Source organism: Emys orbicularis, chromosome 10 (assembly GCF_028017835.1).
Source record: "Emys orbicularis isolate rEmyOrb1 chromosome 10, rEmyOrb1.hap1, whole genome shotgun sequence".
Taxonomy (NCBI): domain Eukaryota; kingdom Metazoa; phylum Chordata; order Testudines; family Emydidae; genus Emys; species Emys orbicularis.
The window spans coordinates 37,802,180-37,818,409 of NC_088692.1; the positions used below are offsets into that span (position 1 = coordinate 37,802,180).

General features: G+C 49.5%; 1 protein-coding gene across 1 annotated transcript in view; it reads left to right on the plus strand.

The window, feature by feature from the left end:
• Positions 1-5,470, plus strand: part of RAB40C (RAB40C, member RAS oncogene family) — a 61,847-nt gene extending 56,377 nt beyond the window's left edge. The window contains exons 5-7 of the mRNA XM_065412315.1: positions 1,632-1,709; positions 2,904-3,126; positions 5,106-5,470. Of these exons, the coding sequence (XP_065268387.1) occupies positions 1,632-1,709; positions 2,904-3,126; positions 5,106-5,386 (582 nt within the window). The 3' untranslated portion in view covers positions 5,387-5,470. The remainder of the gene's footprint in view (positions 1-1,631; positions 1,710-2,903; positions 3,127-5,105) is intronic.
• The last annotated feature ends 10,760 nt before the right edge of the window (positions 5,471-16,230 follow it).

A 16,230-nucleotide genomic window follows, 5' to 3' on the forward strand; every position in this document is an offset into this window, starting at 1 on the left:
AGCCAATCCATTGCAAGCAGCAGGCTGTTGCAGAACATGAGAACAGTAATTCTGCCCTTTCCTCTGATGAAATAGTTCACGCTTTTATTTTTATTTTTGAAAGAAGGGACAGATTTCTTTAGGATGTGTGTTCTCATCAGCTGTTGGTGACTGGGATGCTTTTAAATGCAACACTGCCTGCAGTTAACCTGAGATTCTTCCCTCTGGGCCATCTTTAGTTTTCCTCGTAAGTTTTATATTCTCTGTTTTGACTCTAATGCTTTTACCTTTTGATGATATATCTTCCACGGCTGGCTTCTTTTCACAATTGCTGTCTCCCACCACTAAGATGGCCTTATCGCAACCTAAACATAAACAGGATGTCTTGCAAAGTGTACTCCTTCGGCCCAGTTGTGTGGCCTGGTCCTTTGAATCTTCAAAAATAGCTAGAGGTTACTCAGTGTAAATATCCAAAGGGATTGTCAACAAAGTCACCTTCTCTCCCATCATGCGCAGTCACATTTATATCTACCACCTTATTTGCTTTCTTTTGTCGCAGCCTCAGGGACAAGGCATGAGCTTAAAAATTGTCTTCCTGTTGGAAAACCAAAGGTCCATTAAATGAAGGTTGCTCTGCTCTGACTGCAGGACTGATGAAGCTTATGGTGAACTATCAAAAATGAAACTGAGCTGTAAAACTTCTCTAGAGAAGGTAGTATACGCACCAGCCCCAGGCTCAAAGCTAAGACACCAGCACTGTATAAAGAGCATTCTCTGAACTTGTATTAACTTACGTAGTATGACTTATTTAATGCTCTCTAGTACAGCAAAGTCTTGCAAAGCCATGCCTGTCTGTCACAGGCATTTATAGTGCCCTCGTCGTCATTGTAGCTAGGTGCCATCAGCAACCAAAAGATCAAGACAGGGAGCCCATTCATAAAACCCGAAAGAGTAACCTAGGGAATATCCCGATGCCTGATTTGTCCCATGTGGATGCAGCCAGAATAGTGATCTGTCCTGCACACAATGCACAAGTGGAAGTTGTTTGGGAGCTTCCACAGTACCATGTCTTATTTAGTCTAATCCTTCACTTTCCTGATTGGTGAATTCACTCAAATGTAAAGTTTTCTCCACCGAAAGAAAGGCTGGACAAAGAGTGAAACCATTCTTGGCAAAATAAGTGCAGGCAGTGTGCTAGATGTGCTGTACTGGTTTAACTTTGTTAACTTTGTTGCCAACATATCTTCAAGTGAAGTTGTTCTGTGTAAAAATGACTCGGTTTCTGTTTCAGGTATTCCATTTAAACATGCTACTGGGCAACTCCTTCCCCCTATTCCCCAAACTGCTAGTCTTGTAAACATGCCTCCTGGGCTGGTGTGTCAGTCCACTGTGTTCATCCTTGCTCATATGTCCTCAGTCATAATAAAGACTGCTGTCGGAAGTCAAAATAGAATTGGCTGTCTTCCCCAGGGCAGTTTACAGTATCCCTATACTTTAAACTCAGAGGACCAAGGTAAACAGTCTTTAGCCTCTCGTGCTGAGTGTCAGTTTCTTTCAGTTGAAAAATTCAGGGGAGCGGGTCTTTCCAGCTGCATCTCCCTTTCAGTTTGCATAGCATGAAATTCACCAGGCTCACATTTGTTTCCATGCAGGGAATTCTCTTGGTGTATGACATCACTAACCGCTGGTCCTTCGATGGGATAGACCGCTGGATAAAGGAAATAGACGAGGTAAGTGTGACACTGCAGCTTGTTTAGGATGTGTTCATACAGCATCTATCACAACAGGGCCTGGTGTGACTACAGTAATATAAACGCTGCAGCTTCTGGTGCCAGCACAGAAATACCATCGTGCTGTGAAAGTGGCAGGTCTCCTTGGATGCTGAATAGCCTGTTGATGCTGACACCTCTGATTTTACTGAGCCCCACAGATGGCACTTGCTGGAAAGCAGAGATTACAAATATAATCAAAAGAGACAAGGTAGGTGAGGTAATAGGATCTTTTATTGCACCAACTTCTGTTGGTGGAAGGGACAAGCTTTCGAGCTTCACAAAGCTCTTCTTCAGGTCCAGGAAAGGCAACCAGAGTATCTGTGGGCTTGTCTACGCTGAAAACGCTGCAGCAGCACAGCTGAAGTGCTTCAGTAAAGATGGTACCTACGCTGATGGGAGGGATTCTGGCGTTGGCATAGATAATCCAGAGTTGGATTCCAAAAAGCGGTAGCTAGGTCAATGTCAGAATTCTCCCGTCAACCTAATGCTGTGGATTTTTCGCACCTCTGAGCACTGTAGTTATAGTGACCTAATTTCCTAGCATAGACCAGGCCTGGGCTAACTACAGGTTGGGGCAGACTGTTCAGCATAAGGGGTTCACATACACTGTAGGAGGCCTCTTAAAATGAAGTGAGCAATTGAGGGTTAGCAGGCAGTAGGGTGTGTTACAAACGGTTGTAATGAGCCACAAAACCAAGGTCTGATGCAGAGGAGTTGAAATCCCTGCTGTGTCCAGGAGACCTTTGAGGGGAAAGAAGGACTACCCTGTGGAAAGGAATTACTTGCAATTCCCTAGTCAGAGAAGAAAGAAAAGCCTTTATCTTGCTATCCACTTCTACCAGGCTAAAACTGTGCAGGCAATGGGGAGCAGGATATCCATTCAGCTGAGTTGTGGGCCTGTTAACCAAGGAATTCTGGGCAATGCCCTGTAAAATCATGAGAGGAAAGGTCTGAAATGGAATAATCTGTATGAGGAGTCCCTGCTTAGACACCAGCGTTTATATCACAGTGGCCAGTCCTAGCAGAGACAGTTTCGCTTCCTCATGTGCCCTTTGATACTGTAAGCTAAGCAGCCCACTAGGTATAGTCTGTGTTCACTGGTGTCAGTGAGTTTGATGCTCTTTTCTAAAGATGAACCATGTTCTTTTAAAGCATGCTCCAGGTGTCCCCCGGATTTTGGTTGGAAACAGGCTTCACCTAGCCTTCAAGCGACAGGTGCCCACGGAGCAGGCCCGTTCCTACGCTGAGAAGAACTGCATGACATTCTTCGAGGTCAGCCCACTGTGCAACTTCAATGTGACCGAATCCTTTACGGAGCTGTCTCGCATCGTGCTAATGAGGCATGGCATGGAGAAGATCTGGAGACCTAACAGAGGTGAGTGGAGACCTGCTCTTGCTGTGCTGATGAGGTGTTCTGTGGGCAGAAGAAACTGCCCACGTTGAAGGGGTGGGTGTTTGCCTTCCTGCTCGGAAGAGGCAGTATTTAATAATCATCTGGGGACCTCCAAGCACTTCACAAACACAAAGTGCCTCAGTCCCCACCCACCTCTGCGAGCTCAGTAAAAAGTATCCCTGCTTCACACAGAGAAACTGAGGCACAGAAGGTAAGTAGTGTGCCCCCAGTCACAGAATCAGTTGCTATCAGAGCTGGGAATAGAACCCAGGAGACTGGACTCAGTCCCCTGCTCTAACCACTGGGCCATGCTGCTGCTGTATTAGAGCACACCTGTGTGACCACTCCGAGCTGTGGTGATTCACTAGCTGAACTCACTTTGTCTGACGTGGCAGCCCACTAGTGCCAGTTCAAGCCAGAGAAGGCTTGAGTAATCCACTCCTGAATTTCCAATGCTACAGGCCCCTTTGCTCCATATATATAGTCAGTGTGGTGAGCTTAAAAGCAGAGGCATCTCAGTTGGCCTGTGGTGCAGGGTTGTGTGTGCATGAGCTCAGTCCTTTGATAGGCTGGGGGAGAAGTGGCACTTGGCTGCTGGCTCTACTCCAGGTGAGGCTTGTTCCACCCTCTTCCAGATGTGGGGGGGTAGCTGCAGTGGAGGTGGCAGGGATTGTTGGTATGCAGTGCCCTGGGGAGGAAGAAATAGGCTGTCTTCCCCTTTTATGGTGGCACATTTTCTCCTGCAGATGGGGGGTGGTGGTGAATGAACCTAGGTATCCAAGTGTGAGCCAGGTCCCATTATCTTAGACACTCTCCCCTCTGTCCTGGGCACTGACTAGCCATCACTGAAGCGCTGGTGCGTCAGCCAGAAGGGATGAGCGAGTCCTTCTCTGCCAGGGCAATGGTCAAGGTCCCTGTAGCTGGGCCTGCTGGCACACTGCTGTTTGATGCATATGGAGTGTCAGTGAGATACTAGAGGGGATTCAAACCCAAATCTTGCTGGAGGCAGAAGGCAATGCTGCTGCAGTTTCTGCAGGGAGATACCTTGCTCTGCGGTGAAAGCTTTCCCTGTATTGAGAGCCAGCATACACAGCTGGCTTGATTTAAAGATCGAGCCAGTCTAGTCGCTCTGTTGCCCTGCAAAACAACGGTGAGGATTTAAAGCTGAAGTCTTCTGTGCACTGCAAATCTATGCTGAACGCCTTCCATGGACAGGGTCTACAATCTTCGCAAGCTTCTTGTGCCCCATGCATAGCACTGCTTCATGGCTTTGCAGGCTCAGTCCTTGGGCAGACTGAAGATAGGAGTGTGCCCCCGTGTGGCCAGCTGTAAGGAAATCCCGCACGAGCTGGGGCATTCACAAAGCAGTGTCACATGCTTTTTACACTGAATTCATGGAAGTAAGGGCTTTCTCGGAGAGGCTGAGTCTTGCTCTAACTGTATGGGGCTGGCAGTTCTGCTGGATGATGGGGTCAGAGTTCAAAAGAGCCTGCCCCTGGGCTTGTACAGATTGAACAGGTCCCAAACAGGAATGTGCTCTGCCTCGCTCCAGCAAGGCTGTTGCCTTCCTCCAGACCACGTCTGCTCTTTGTATCTTGGAGTGGGAAGAAGGGGGCTGTGCAACTCAACTGCCAAACACTTTGCAAATACTGACTAAATGAGGCCTCGCAGCACTGTATGGGGGGGTGGGGGGGGAAGGATTGATTATTGTGCTGATGGTTAAACTGAGGTTTGGAGGCAGAGCTCAGAGAACTTGGGAGTCCTGTCTCCTAGTTCCTTGTTTTCACCATCAGATCCGCAGTCTCTAAGGCACCGTATTGCCACCACTAGTTTCTCCCTCCCTAAGAAATGGGTGATGTACAGTGCAGGCGAGATGTGCAGCAGGGAAAGCTCTCTCCCTGGAGGCACCACCTGGGTGTCACTTGCCCTCTGACCGTGCTTGATTCTTTCTCTCCCGACAGTGTTCAGCTTACAGGACCTCTGCTGCCGTGCAATAGTCTCCTGCACACCGGTCCACCTCATTGACAAGCTGCCACTGCCTGTCACCATCAAGAGCCACTTGAAATCCTTCTCCATGGCCAATGGAATGAACGCGGTGATGATGCACGGCCGGTCATACTCCTTGGCTAGCAGTGGGGGCGGGAGCAGCAGCAAAGGTAACAGCTTGAAGAGATCCAAATCAATCCGCCCGCCGCAGAGTCCCCCACAGAACTGCTCACGCAACAACTGCAAGATCTCTTAGCAAGACTGTAACGCTGTGAGCTCCAAACACACCCACCCACCGATGTACAGATGTTTGCACACGTAACCCTTTTCAATAGGATCCTTTTGAACGTTCCTGGGTCACTTTTTTGATGACATGCGTAGCTTTGGAAAACGAATTCAGCTTAACGTTCAGACCATCATATCGACTGGATCCCACATCGCTAGTAAAGGGGACGGTGCCAAGTGAACCTTCAGGAATGCTTTGGGATTTTCCTCAGTCTGGGTGGAAAACTCAGCAGCTGCTGGCATGGGGGAGGGACAAGCTCGTCCAGTCTTGGCAGAGGAGGGGATTTAGCGGAAGATCAAGAGGCTTAGGGGGTGGTCAAGGGAGAATCTGTGCTGCAACTGTAACTCTTGAACTCCCAGATGCATTGCTGGTGCGATAGTGAACAGTGGACTTCTAAGAATAAACGGGGCATAAAATGATGGCAAATTCTACCTGGACTTTAACCTGCCATTGACAAAAAAGAGGCAAGAGTTGGCCAATTGGGAATCTGAAGGAAGCAGTCCTGCTTGCCTTTCACTTATTTATATAAAAATTATATAGCGAGATCACACTTCTTTTTTTTTAACTTTTTTTTTTTTCTTTTAAAGAAGCAGTCAGGGAAAATGTTATGCAGCCATGTAAATAGAAGCATGGGACCTCTGTTTGCAGTGCACCAGCTAAGGGGGAGGAAGGGAGAGGGGGATTTTAAGGTGAGTATCTACAATCACCTTGGGGGATTGTACAAACAGGATTGCTCTGCGTTGGTTTGTTTTAAATACTATCTATGCGAAAGGAGAGAGCGATTTGTATGCTACATTCTGGATCCTTCCTTTTCTGAACATTCCTGGTAACAAGGGTGAGGGCCTAGGAGGGGGCTAGGATTTAAATGTAATGGTGGGGGGGGGGGGGGGGCGGCGGCGCAGAGGCTGATTGTACTCACTTAAACCAAAACCCAAATAGAGTTGCAGCTGTGAGGCTGCCATGGCCTGCAGGAGCCTGAAGACAAAGGTTCTGTCAGACCAAATATTAGAGACCCAAAAGTCAGCTGGTACCAGGTTTATTTTCCCATGACAGGCAGCATCTTCTCATGTGAGGGTTGTTGATCAGTGCTGGCCTTGAGGAGCTGCAGGCATACAAGTAAAACACTTCTGCTGGGCCTGCAGTGGAGAGAAACACAGAGCTTGATCACAAGCTACCCTTCTGGGGTCACTGTTCCTTCCCCCATCCTCCCCAGTACTGCTATTTATCCCTCCCACTCTTCTGGGCCATAAGGTCAACCCCCTAATAGGCACGGAGACTTTGAGCAGGCCCTGAATCCAGGGTCCTTTCTGCACCTGTAAATACCCACTTTACCTTTCCAAGGAACATCTAATCTTCTAGCACTGCCCATGGCTCCTCTTCTAGATGGGGGCAGGAGAAGGAGAACACACTTCACACTGGAGTGTGGCATATTAGAACTGATCAGGACTGGAGCACTACTAGCCATTCTAAGTGGTATTAAAATGCCGCCTTGCTAGTCTGGAGTTTGCCTGCATTGGATGACCAAGCAAAGCTATCTTGCTGTGCCCTCAGACAGCCATGATTGCTGTTCAGTGGCAGGAAAACGTGAAGGCAAATGCATTGGCTTGTTTTTATGGTCACTTAGGTTTTCACAGCTTCTAGAGCAAGCAATCTCTCTAGTTGGCAATGTGCTTGGGATAGGCATGTGATGTTAGAGAAATCCCATCTAGGACAATAGCAACAGCTTCCCTTACTTAGTCCCATAGTAGTAGGACTTTTAACTTTCCACTAGGGCTTCCAGCAGAAGTAGTGCCCAGTCCTTGTTAAGCTAGAGAGGCTGATTACAGTTCGATGCGAGTTCAGTCATAGGTGAGCGAGACCGAGACCTGGTGGCAGGTTCTTGTAGGCCACCAGGACATGTAGTTTTTCAATGGCTTTCAGGATCGTCTAACTGTATGAACTGCTTTTGGTTGCTCTGTTCTGCCTCCATTATACCTCCCTCTTTATTGGGAAACTAAAACTGGCACATGTCTGCTCTAAGATGCTGGTGCTCTACTGTTACCGCCGGTCTCCCATTAGCAGCAGTTCCCCAAGACCAGGCTTAGTCTGTCACCCTAAAGCAGCTTGTTACGTGGGCAGGATGAAGCTGTTGCGTTTCCTGCACGGCTGACCACCCACTCTGTTCAAGCAGCAACTAAAAGACGGGTGGCAGAGAAATGGCACAGCCCCTTCCTACATCAGCACTCCCTGCTGTGCTTTTCCCTTCCTTCCCTGACAGGGTCTGGAGACGAAGGAGTTTCTGCACTCTCTCAAACCCCAGAGGACAGATTTCACAGATAGCCCAGCTGCAGGGCAATAAACCAGGCCACCAACGAAGCTCAAATGAGGGAGAAGGAGAAAATAAACCGAGGGCTGGGGGTGTCTTTTGTGGCCGTGATTCAGACTAAGAACTAAAGCTGTAGTCAAGTTCAGTGCCGTCGCGGGGAAGCCAGGGGATTTCTAGAACCCGTCAGCAGTACTACACCCACTGCTCCATGTCACTCAACAGGGAGCAGAAGCAGCCAGGCAGCCTAGGGATATATGGCTAACAGGTGATGGGAGGCAGAACACACCCCATCCATCAGTGTAAAACCCTCTTTGAATTTGGTTTCCGTTAGACAGTTAGTTGTGGCAGCCCCTCAGCAGCCTGTAACTCACCTATGTTGCCTCTTCCATATCTAATATCTGGTACACGCAGCTGGCGTGGGGAGGAGATGGAAGATTCCGTTCTGCATGTCTAGAAACTCTTCCAACTACCTGTGGATGGTTTATCCCCTACAAATAAACCCTCTCCCATCTCTTCTCCCACTGTACATTTCCCCCTGTACAATCTCAGCAAATCCTGTCCAAAGGAAAGATTCATTGATCTGGAATGTCTGCTGATCAAAACTGAACTCCTCTTGTTTTCTTCATTTGAAAAGAAAGTGGTTCTCGCATCTGATATCAACACTAGTCTTTAGCTGCTGTCTGACACTCGGACCATTCCAATGTTATTTTGGACTCTTTCTTTTATTCCTTTGTACAGTCAATGTTGTTCAACTGATATACATGTTTTGTTTTATATAAATTAAAGTCTTTTGTTGTTTTAAACTACCAGGCGGGATCTGGACAATTATGTCAGTTTCAAGTAGGGCTGCGGTTTTAGCAGGTCTTTAAGCGGGTTTTTCTGGGGTTGCTCAAGGATGGGGGTGGGATGTGGCAGGACTCATGGTGATTGGGAACTTGCCGAAGGGGGGCCTTTGTACCAGTGTTCCCAGGATTGCCCTTCCCAGCCATTCAAAAATCATGAGATTTGGCTTACAGACGATGAGATTTCAATTCACATTTGGTTCTAGTCTTTGTCTTTTGGTGTTTTGAACCTTTAGGAGTCATTTTTCAAAAGTGTCTAGTCTCCAAAACTTGTTGTTTTTAATGGAAGCAGAGATTCTCCCATAATCACATGACTTCAGGGGCTGGTGCTTAAAGAAAAACATTGATTCTCCTGAGACTTGTGAGAAAATCACAACAGTTCGCAACGCAGGTGTGTAAACCCCACGTCAAGCCCACATAAGCTCTGACTTATGTTGGTTACAAGTGGTGTAAAACTCACCCTGTGCAGCTACGTCAGTTGCTGGCCACCAGAGCTTCAATACCAGGTAGGGACCTACTTCTGCTTTGTTACATCTGGGGTAACTCCTCTGATAGCTGTAATGGAGAGCAGAGTTTGGCATATACTATCCAAATTGGAGTAAGCTGCTAATGAAATTGGTATAAGATGGATTCAAAGTGAATTTCGAAAGCAAGCTATAGACAAAGGGGAGGTGCTGTCTTGTGACTTCATAGTTTGCCTCACTTTCTGTTTTTGTGTGACGGCAAACACTGCAGTCACTACACTCCAGAGTGAACAGGGGCAATCACAGAGATGGGGTCACAGAGCATGCCGAGGCCCCCAGCTAGAAGAATGGCCTGTATGGTCCTCACTGGGGATGAGGCTCCTAGATCCCAGAGAAGCAGTCACTTTTGGGAAGAGGGACAGCTTCTCATGGCCTAATTCTCTTCTCATTCACCCCCTAAGGAAGCGGGGGATACTGGCCCTCCTTTTGACCTGCCTCTTCTTCCTCCTCTCTCTCCCCCCCCCTCCCCCCCCACTTCTGTAGGATTATATCTCCACTCTGAACCTGGCTGGCCAGGCTTGTTTTAACAGCTTAGTGCTTGCTGGGGGAGGGAAATCAGATAGCGGCTGGAGCATGGAAAAACCCCATAATGGGGTAAAAGCCTGGTCAGGGAAGAGTGAGCAAACATGCCTCTTGTTTTTCAGGCGGGTTCTCGAAGTGCCCTGTGCTGTCTCACCCCAGGAGCCTAAACAAAGGACTTGTGTGATTTCAGGTGGGGAAGGATCAGCAGGAGTCGGTGACTCTCCAGCAGCAGGTTCTGTTTTCATGCAGATGTCCTTGTTCGGAAAGAACAAGGCAAGAAAACCACTCAGGACGAATTGATTAACACTGTGCCCTGCTAGCCTCTTTCTGCCTGAGCTCGAATGACTCTCACAAACAGCTCCTTGAGCCTCACCCCCCTCGGAGAAGTAGGCAGGAGGAGCATGTTGCACTGGGATCACTTTACTAGTTTCCCAACTCTTGTGAGAGCTGGTGGTTTTCTGAAAGCCCCAGCTCCTGGAGTCATGTCACTAGGTAAGAAACGGTTTTCATTTAAACAAACAAACAAACTTACTCTTCTGGTTGCAGAGAGAAGTTTGCCGATGACACCTGAGTAGAGCCGAAAAGCTCAGAACCAGAAGATTAAAAAAAAAAATCCAAAATATATTACTTTGGCTAAAAAAAAAAGTTTGTTTTCTTTTTTAACTCATAATCTGGGGGAGCCTGGCTCCTCATGGGTTTTGAATGCTGTGGGTTGGCACTACTGCTTTCATCACCACTGAGATGCAGCCAGCTCTAGGGTAGAACTGCAGAATAGCTTCCCATGACCTGTGAAAGTCAGATGACTAATAAGCAGCGCTTTAAAGGTGCTGAGCACCCATGGCGCCCCCCTCCCCCCCCACCAAAAAACAAAAACAAAATCCTGCTGATTAAGCCAATCATCTTATGAAAATGAGGTCATAAGAGCACAAAGTCAGCTGTGATTTCTAAGCAGGTACAACAAGAACAGTTTTTGGTTACACATGCCAGAGGTGCACAGATATGTTACAGAGAGCCAGAGGCTTTGACACTCCTGGGAGTCTTACAATTCATAGTGCAGTGGTGAAGAGAAGGCTCTGTACTGGTGACTTGGAAAAGTGCATTTTAAAAAAACAAAAACAGTGTTTGCGCTTTATGATGTACAAACGCCTGAAAATTATTTTTGAAGTTCTATTGGGTTGGGTGGGTGGCCCCGTTTTAAGGATTATTTTAAAGCAGAAATGTCAAAAAAGCCGACTTGATACTTGGTTTTGGTTTGGTGTTTTGGGGGGGAGGGGGAGTTTCTGGAGGTCTCCTCGGAGAACTAGAGAGTTGAAGTGGGTGTTTCCTCCTCCCTCTGTGGAGGAAAATGGATGGTGAATGTTTCTCTCTCTCCCATGTATTGTAGGAGCGTGAGTTTAAGTGTTAAACTTTTCAGGCCTCCTCTCTACTATAAAAATGAAAAAAGAACCCACAATTTTTTGCTTGGCGGGTCCCTTAGGAATCCTGTCTCTGTAGCTGAGGGTTTCCTATCATGCTCAGCACTGGAGTAGCTAGGTGCTAGCTTCTACCTGCATTCCAAAGCACTGGAGCATGGAAGCTTCAATAAACCTGACATGGGAATCAAATTATCTCGCTAGTGACTCCAATACAAAGCTGAGATATGTTAGTTAAGCGATTACCCTTCTTTAAAGAGGCTGGGAATGAGATCTGGGCTCATTTCCCGGTTCTGCCACCGACTGAAGGGACTTGCCAAAGTCACACAGCCCCTCTGTGTCTCGCTTTAGTCTGCCCATCTTTCAAATGGGGATAATGATACTGGCGTGCCTGAGTCAAGAGCTGTGGGATACATCAGTTGTCCCACAGGGCTCTGTAACCTCTATATATGCAGCACTAAAGAAATGCAGCCACCTCTGGAGTGGGGAAGTAGCAAGTGCACAAGACCCTGTATAACAATTGGGAGGGGATTTGGCCAAGGACATCAGCAAATTCCTGGTCTTGTATGCAGTGCCGGGGGATTTTATTGCCCATGCGGGACAGGCAGGACCTTGGTTTTCAAGGACAGCTTACAGACCTAACTCCAAGCCTCTTCTCTATTGGTCCTTGCCTTGGTTAAGTGCTTTGATTTGTGGTTCTCATGCCTGTGGCCAATATCAGGTGTAACCTATAGTGAAGGTGTAAGAGCCCTGCTCTCACCAGTGTGGCTTTTAAACCCATTTCACTGTATTAAGCGTTCGCAAGGGAGCGTTTGGGTGTTGACCTCTGGCTGGAAGCGACTGGCACTGAAGCCCGGCTGCTTCCCAATGGGGGGTGGTTTGTCAGCCGCTGCGAGTAAGTGGTTTAACATTGCCAACAGCAAGAGTGAGTGATCTAGTGACGCAGTGCCAGAGGCGGGCACGGCATGCTACAGAAATCAATGTGCTAGGCTCTGTAGAGCCACACATTCTGCCGTTTAGTATGTGCTTCACTGTGCTGCTGAATCAAGGCCTTAAAGTCCCATTGATGTCATAAGCATCTGCTTTGCTGAATCCAGACATGAGCCCCTGAGCTGCAGGCTTGGTCGGAGCTGCTGCTTCTGCTGCAAGCCCAGAGGAAGTGTTCCCCTGGCCTGGAGTGTTAGTCTCTGCTACTCTTCCCAGTGGCTGGGGGTTAGTTTGTTGCTCTGTCTCTGAGGTCAGGCATCTCTGCTCCTGTCTCCTGGGCCAAAAGGTCATGGCAGAAGTCACTGGAGCTCTCAGATCAAACAAGAGAGGAAATAGCTCCTGGGTCTGGGGGCCTCTCCTGGGCTTGCCTGATGCATGTGGAAACAAAGGTTCTTGTCAGCCCTTTATTCTCCCTGTTTGCTTTTGATCTTTGTGACCTGCGTGTGAGACATCTCAGGAGTGCGTGTGAAACAGGGCTGCCTCGGGAGGCTCTCCTGGCCAGGGCGCTGGGGCTACACTATTTAGCCAGTTGGGCTGTCGAGAGCCAGTGCTGCGCTCCCGTGCCTGGACCTGCCTGAAACAGTCTCTGCAGCAAACTCCCAGCTTCCTTTCCTTTAGCAAGCAGATGATGGGGGAGCTGAACTCAGGTGGCGATGCCTTTTTCCCCATTCAGAAATACCCCAGGTGGCTATGCTGCTCTCTAGCTGGGATTGTGTGCTGCAGCTTGAGCTGGGAGCCACTGTCCCGCCACCTGCTCCCTCTCGTGCTTGGTTAGGGTGACCAGACAGCAAGTGTGAAAAATCGGGACGGGGGTGGGAGGTAATAGGAGTCTATACAAGAAAAAGACCCCAAAATCGGGACTGTCCCTATAAAATCGGGACATCTGGTCACCCTATGCTTGGTGGCTCTTTGTAAGAGCAGTGGCCTCAGTGAGGATTAACCCTTTGCACTTAGTGCTTCTGTTTGCAAAGCGCTCTGCAGATGCTAATTGCAGGTCCCCCTTCTCCAGCTGGGGAAGATGGGGCCCAGAGAGAAGTGGCTTACAGACCTGGGCTGTCGGCCCCGTGCTCTGACTGTGGGATTTGTTGGTTGCCCTTACTATGGACGTGTGGATGGAGGTGCCAAGGCCACGTCTCCCTCACACACTGGACCATTGTTAGTCCAGCACCGGGCCATGGCGCTCACAGGCTAGAAGTGGTGCAGACATGCAGAGAAGAGTCCCTGATGAACTCCCAGCCTAGGCTGGAGGCAGCCTGTGATTGTGAGCCCTCGGGGACAGAACTGTCTCCTGCTGTGTGTTCGGTGCAGGGCCCAGCACAGTGGGACAACAACCAGGGTCAGATGGTGCTGAGATAGAAATTAGGTAAAGAAGATGCAGTGGGTGGATGCAACAGACCCGAAGTGTGGGGCAGGGCTAAGGTATCAGTAAAGCGAGCAAGTCTATGGACTACGGGCAGAGTTCTCAGCTACCCAGCCCTGCCTAGCAGGACCTGTGAGCTTTCCAAGGTTAAATGAGCTGGATTATATGGCTGCTGGCAGCATTCCCATGTACTGTGCTTAACTTCCCAGCAACAGCGTTTCTGCTGGTTCCTGCTGGGGTTCCCCTTCAGGCCTCTATTAACACATGGTGAGGTCTCTCTCTCTCTCTCTCTCTCTTTGACTGCAGCTGCTCTGTCAGTGATCTGGGGGTGTCATGGGCTGCCTGCAGAGGGAGACCCTGGGCAGTTGGGGACAGGTCAGTTGCTGCAGTGTCCATGTTGCACCCCTGGGCACAGCAGTGCATCAAGGATAGTGTGTAGCTGAGATGCTGTGGGACAGGAGAGGAGAGAGGGGAAGCCAGGAGCTTGGCAGGACTGGGGCAGGTGTAGCTCACGGCAAGAAGCTGCTGCTGATTTATTGAATCAAAACCAGCTCAGCCCCGTGCAGCCGGCATTTCCCTGCATCTCCCGGCTTCCTGATCAGACAGATGAGGGAGACCCCAGCGTGTGGCACAGCCCCAAGTCCCCCTTGGGTCGCTATTGCAGGTTTAAGGGAAGGGGATAGATCCTAAGGCAAAGGGCATACGGGGAGAAGGTTGCCAGGCTCAGCTCTGGGACATGTTCGATGTGACAGGCTGGGAGCCAGTCTGTCTGCCCTCTCCTCTGGCTTATTGGGTCACTGCCCCTAGAGAAAGGCTTGCCCCTTGCAAGCCTTCCCCTATAGAGGTCCCGTGAGGTGCCACTGCCATGCACATGCCACCCAAAACAGACATGGGTATTTCCCCAAGTCCCCTAGGTATTTCCTACCCCCCAAACTTGAGCATTTTCCCCTCTGTGATACTCGTGTTCACCCCATGCAGCCCCCTCTCTGTGAGCATTCAGGATCAACCTCCCCTGCTAATGTTCTCCTCCCACTAGCCTGGCCTTAACTGCTGCATGGCTGTTGAGCAGCTGCCATGTTCTACCCCAGAAGCGGCTGCATTTCAGCGGTGGGCAAGAGAGTCCCTCCAACGTGTAACTTGCTGTTGTGTGGCACCCCCAGCTGCCTGCGGAGGGCACTAGGTGACCCAGCGTATTCGACTGATCAATGTCTTTACCACATCAGAGCCGTCAGGACTGGGGACCGGATGATCCTGGCTCTCCTGCCCAGTGAGCCTGGGCCAAGAGGAAAGCTCAGGAGTGGGTGACGGAGACTGGGTGTGGCAGGAGGAACTGGAAATGAATAGCTCACTGGCCTCTGCATCCAGAACTATAGGAAAGACCGGTCGGCCCCATCCCCCGTCCCGCTTTTGTTTCGTTGGCCCTGCTGCTGGAGGTGGGCTGAATCAAACTGCTGAAAGCTCATCCCCCTTGCTCTCTGGAGGAAGAGGCAGCAACTCCTGGAGGGGGAAAGTACAGAGACCTGATTGGATGGGGACCGATGACACCATGCAGCCCCTTTTCCGAGGTGCCCACAACCTGGCGAACTAAGTCTCTGGCCCACCGGACTGGAAGGGTTATCCGGGCCTTGCCCTGTCTGTCCTGGGATGGGAACTGTTACACAAACCAAGTTTAAATGGACTAAGGCCTCTCTGCTTAAACCCGGGAAGCAGCATTGTCCTGTGGCCAGAGCAGGAGACTGAGCGTCAGGACTCCTGGGTTCTAGTTCCCAGCTCTGCCGCTGACTTGCTGTGACCTGGAGCACATCGTGTCCTGTCTCTGTGTCTCTGCTTCCCCCATCTGGGAACAGAAGCAACGAGACTTACCAGCCTTCTGTCAAATGCTCTGGAATCCTAGTGTAGGTGCTAAGAATTATTCCAGATTAAACCCAGATTGGCTGGCCAGTGGAGTTAGGCCACATTCAATCAGATATTGGAGACCAGCAGCTGTCTGGCTCTGTCCAAACTGTTATTTCCTGTGTTAACACAGCTTTGGGTACCATGGTTTCTGGCCTGTCCTATATAAACCTTCATGCTTCAGGGCACAAGCTGACTTCTTAACTGGAGGGTCAGGAGGAATCCACTTGCAAGGCTATATAGAGATTCTGGGATAACCTGCCCACTACAGGCTTTCCTGCACCTTCCTCTGGATTAATGTACTGGTCACTGTGGGTGTCTGGATACTGGACTAGCAAATTCTATAGACCTACACTGTGCTCTGCTGATTGAAATGGGACATCTTGTATCTCCATTCATGGGCCTATGACGACTATCACTAAAATGGTGCATTTGCCCTCAGCTGTTGCTGTTTGTTCCTAAACATCCTTCTCCCGGGGTCCTGTGGCATTCTGATGAGGAGCAGCTCACCTTGAAGCTGGCCAACCATGGTGGTGAAATCCTGCACCACTGCTGTGCTGGTGGCTGATAAATACAGCTTTAGCAGATCTATAAGTTCTGGCCCATGGAGCAGCTCCGCAGGGCTGATAATCTGGGAACATAGGCTCTGGCTGCTCAGATTGACAGCGGAGTGTCTGTGGCTGGGTGTGTCTGCTTCCATGGCAGCCAATGTCGCCTTGGGTTGAGTCTCTCTCGCTGCATTCCTAGGCACGCCAGGAGAAGCTGAGCCTGCAGTCTGTGCATGGGGCCTGAGAGGCAGAGCAGTACATAGCCCGCTGCTAGGAGACATGAACGCCAGCCTGTGGGAGTGCAGAGCATCAGCTCCTCTCAGCCCATTGACCCTCATAAGAACATAATAGCATAAGACCAGCCATATTGGGTCAGATCAAAGGTCCGTCAAGCCCAGTATCCTGTCTTCCAACAGTGGCC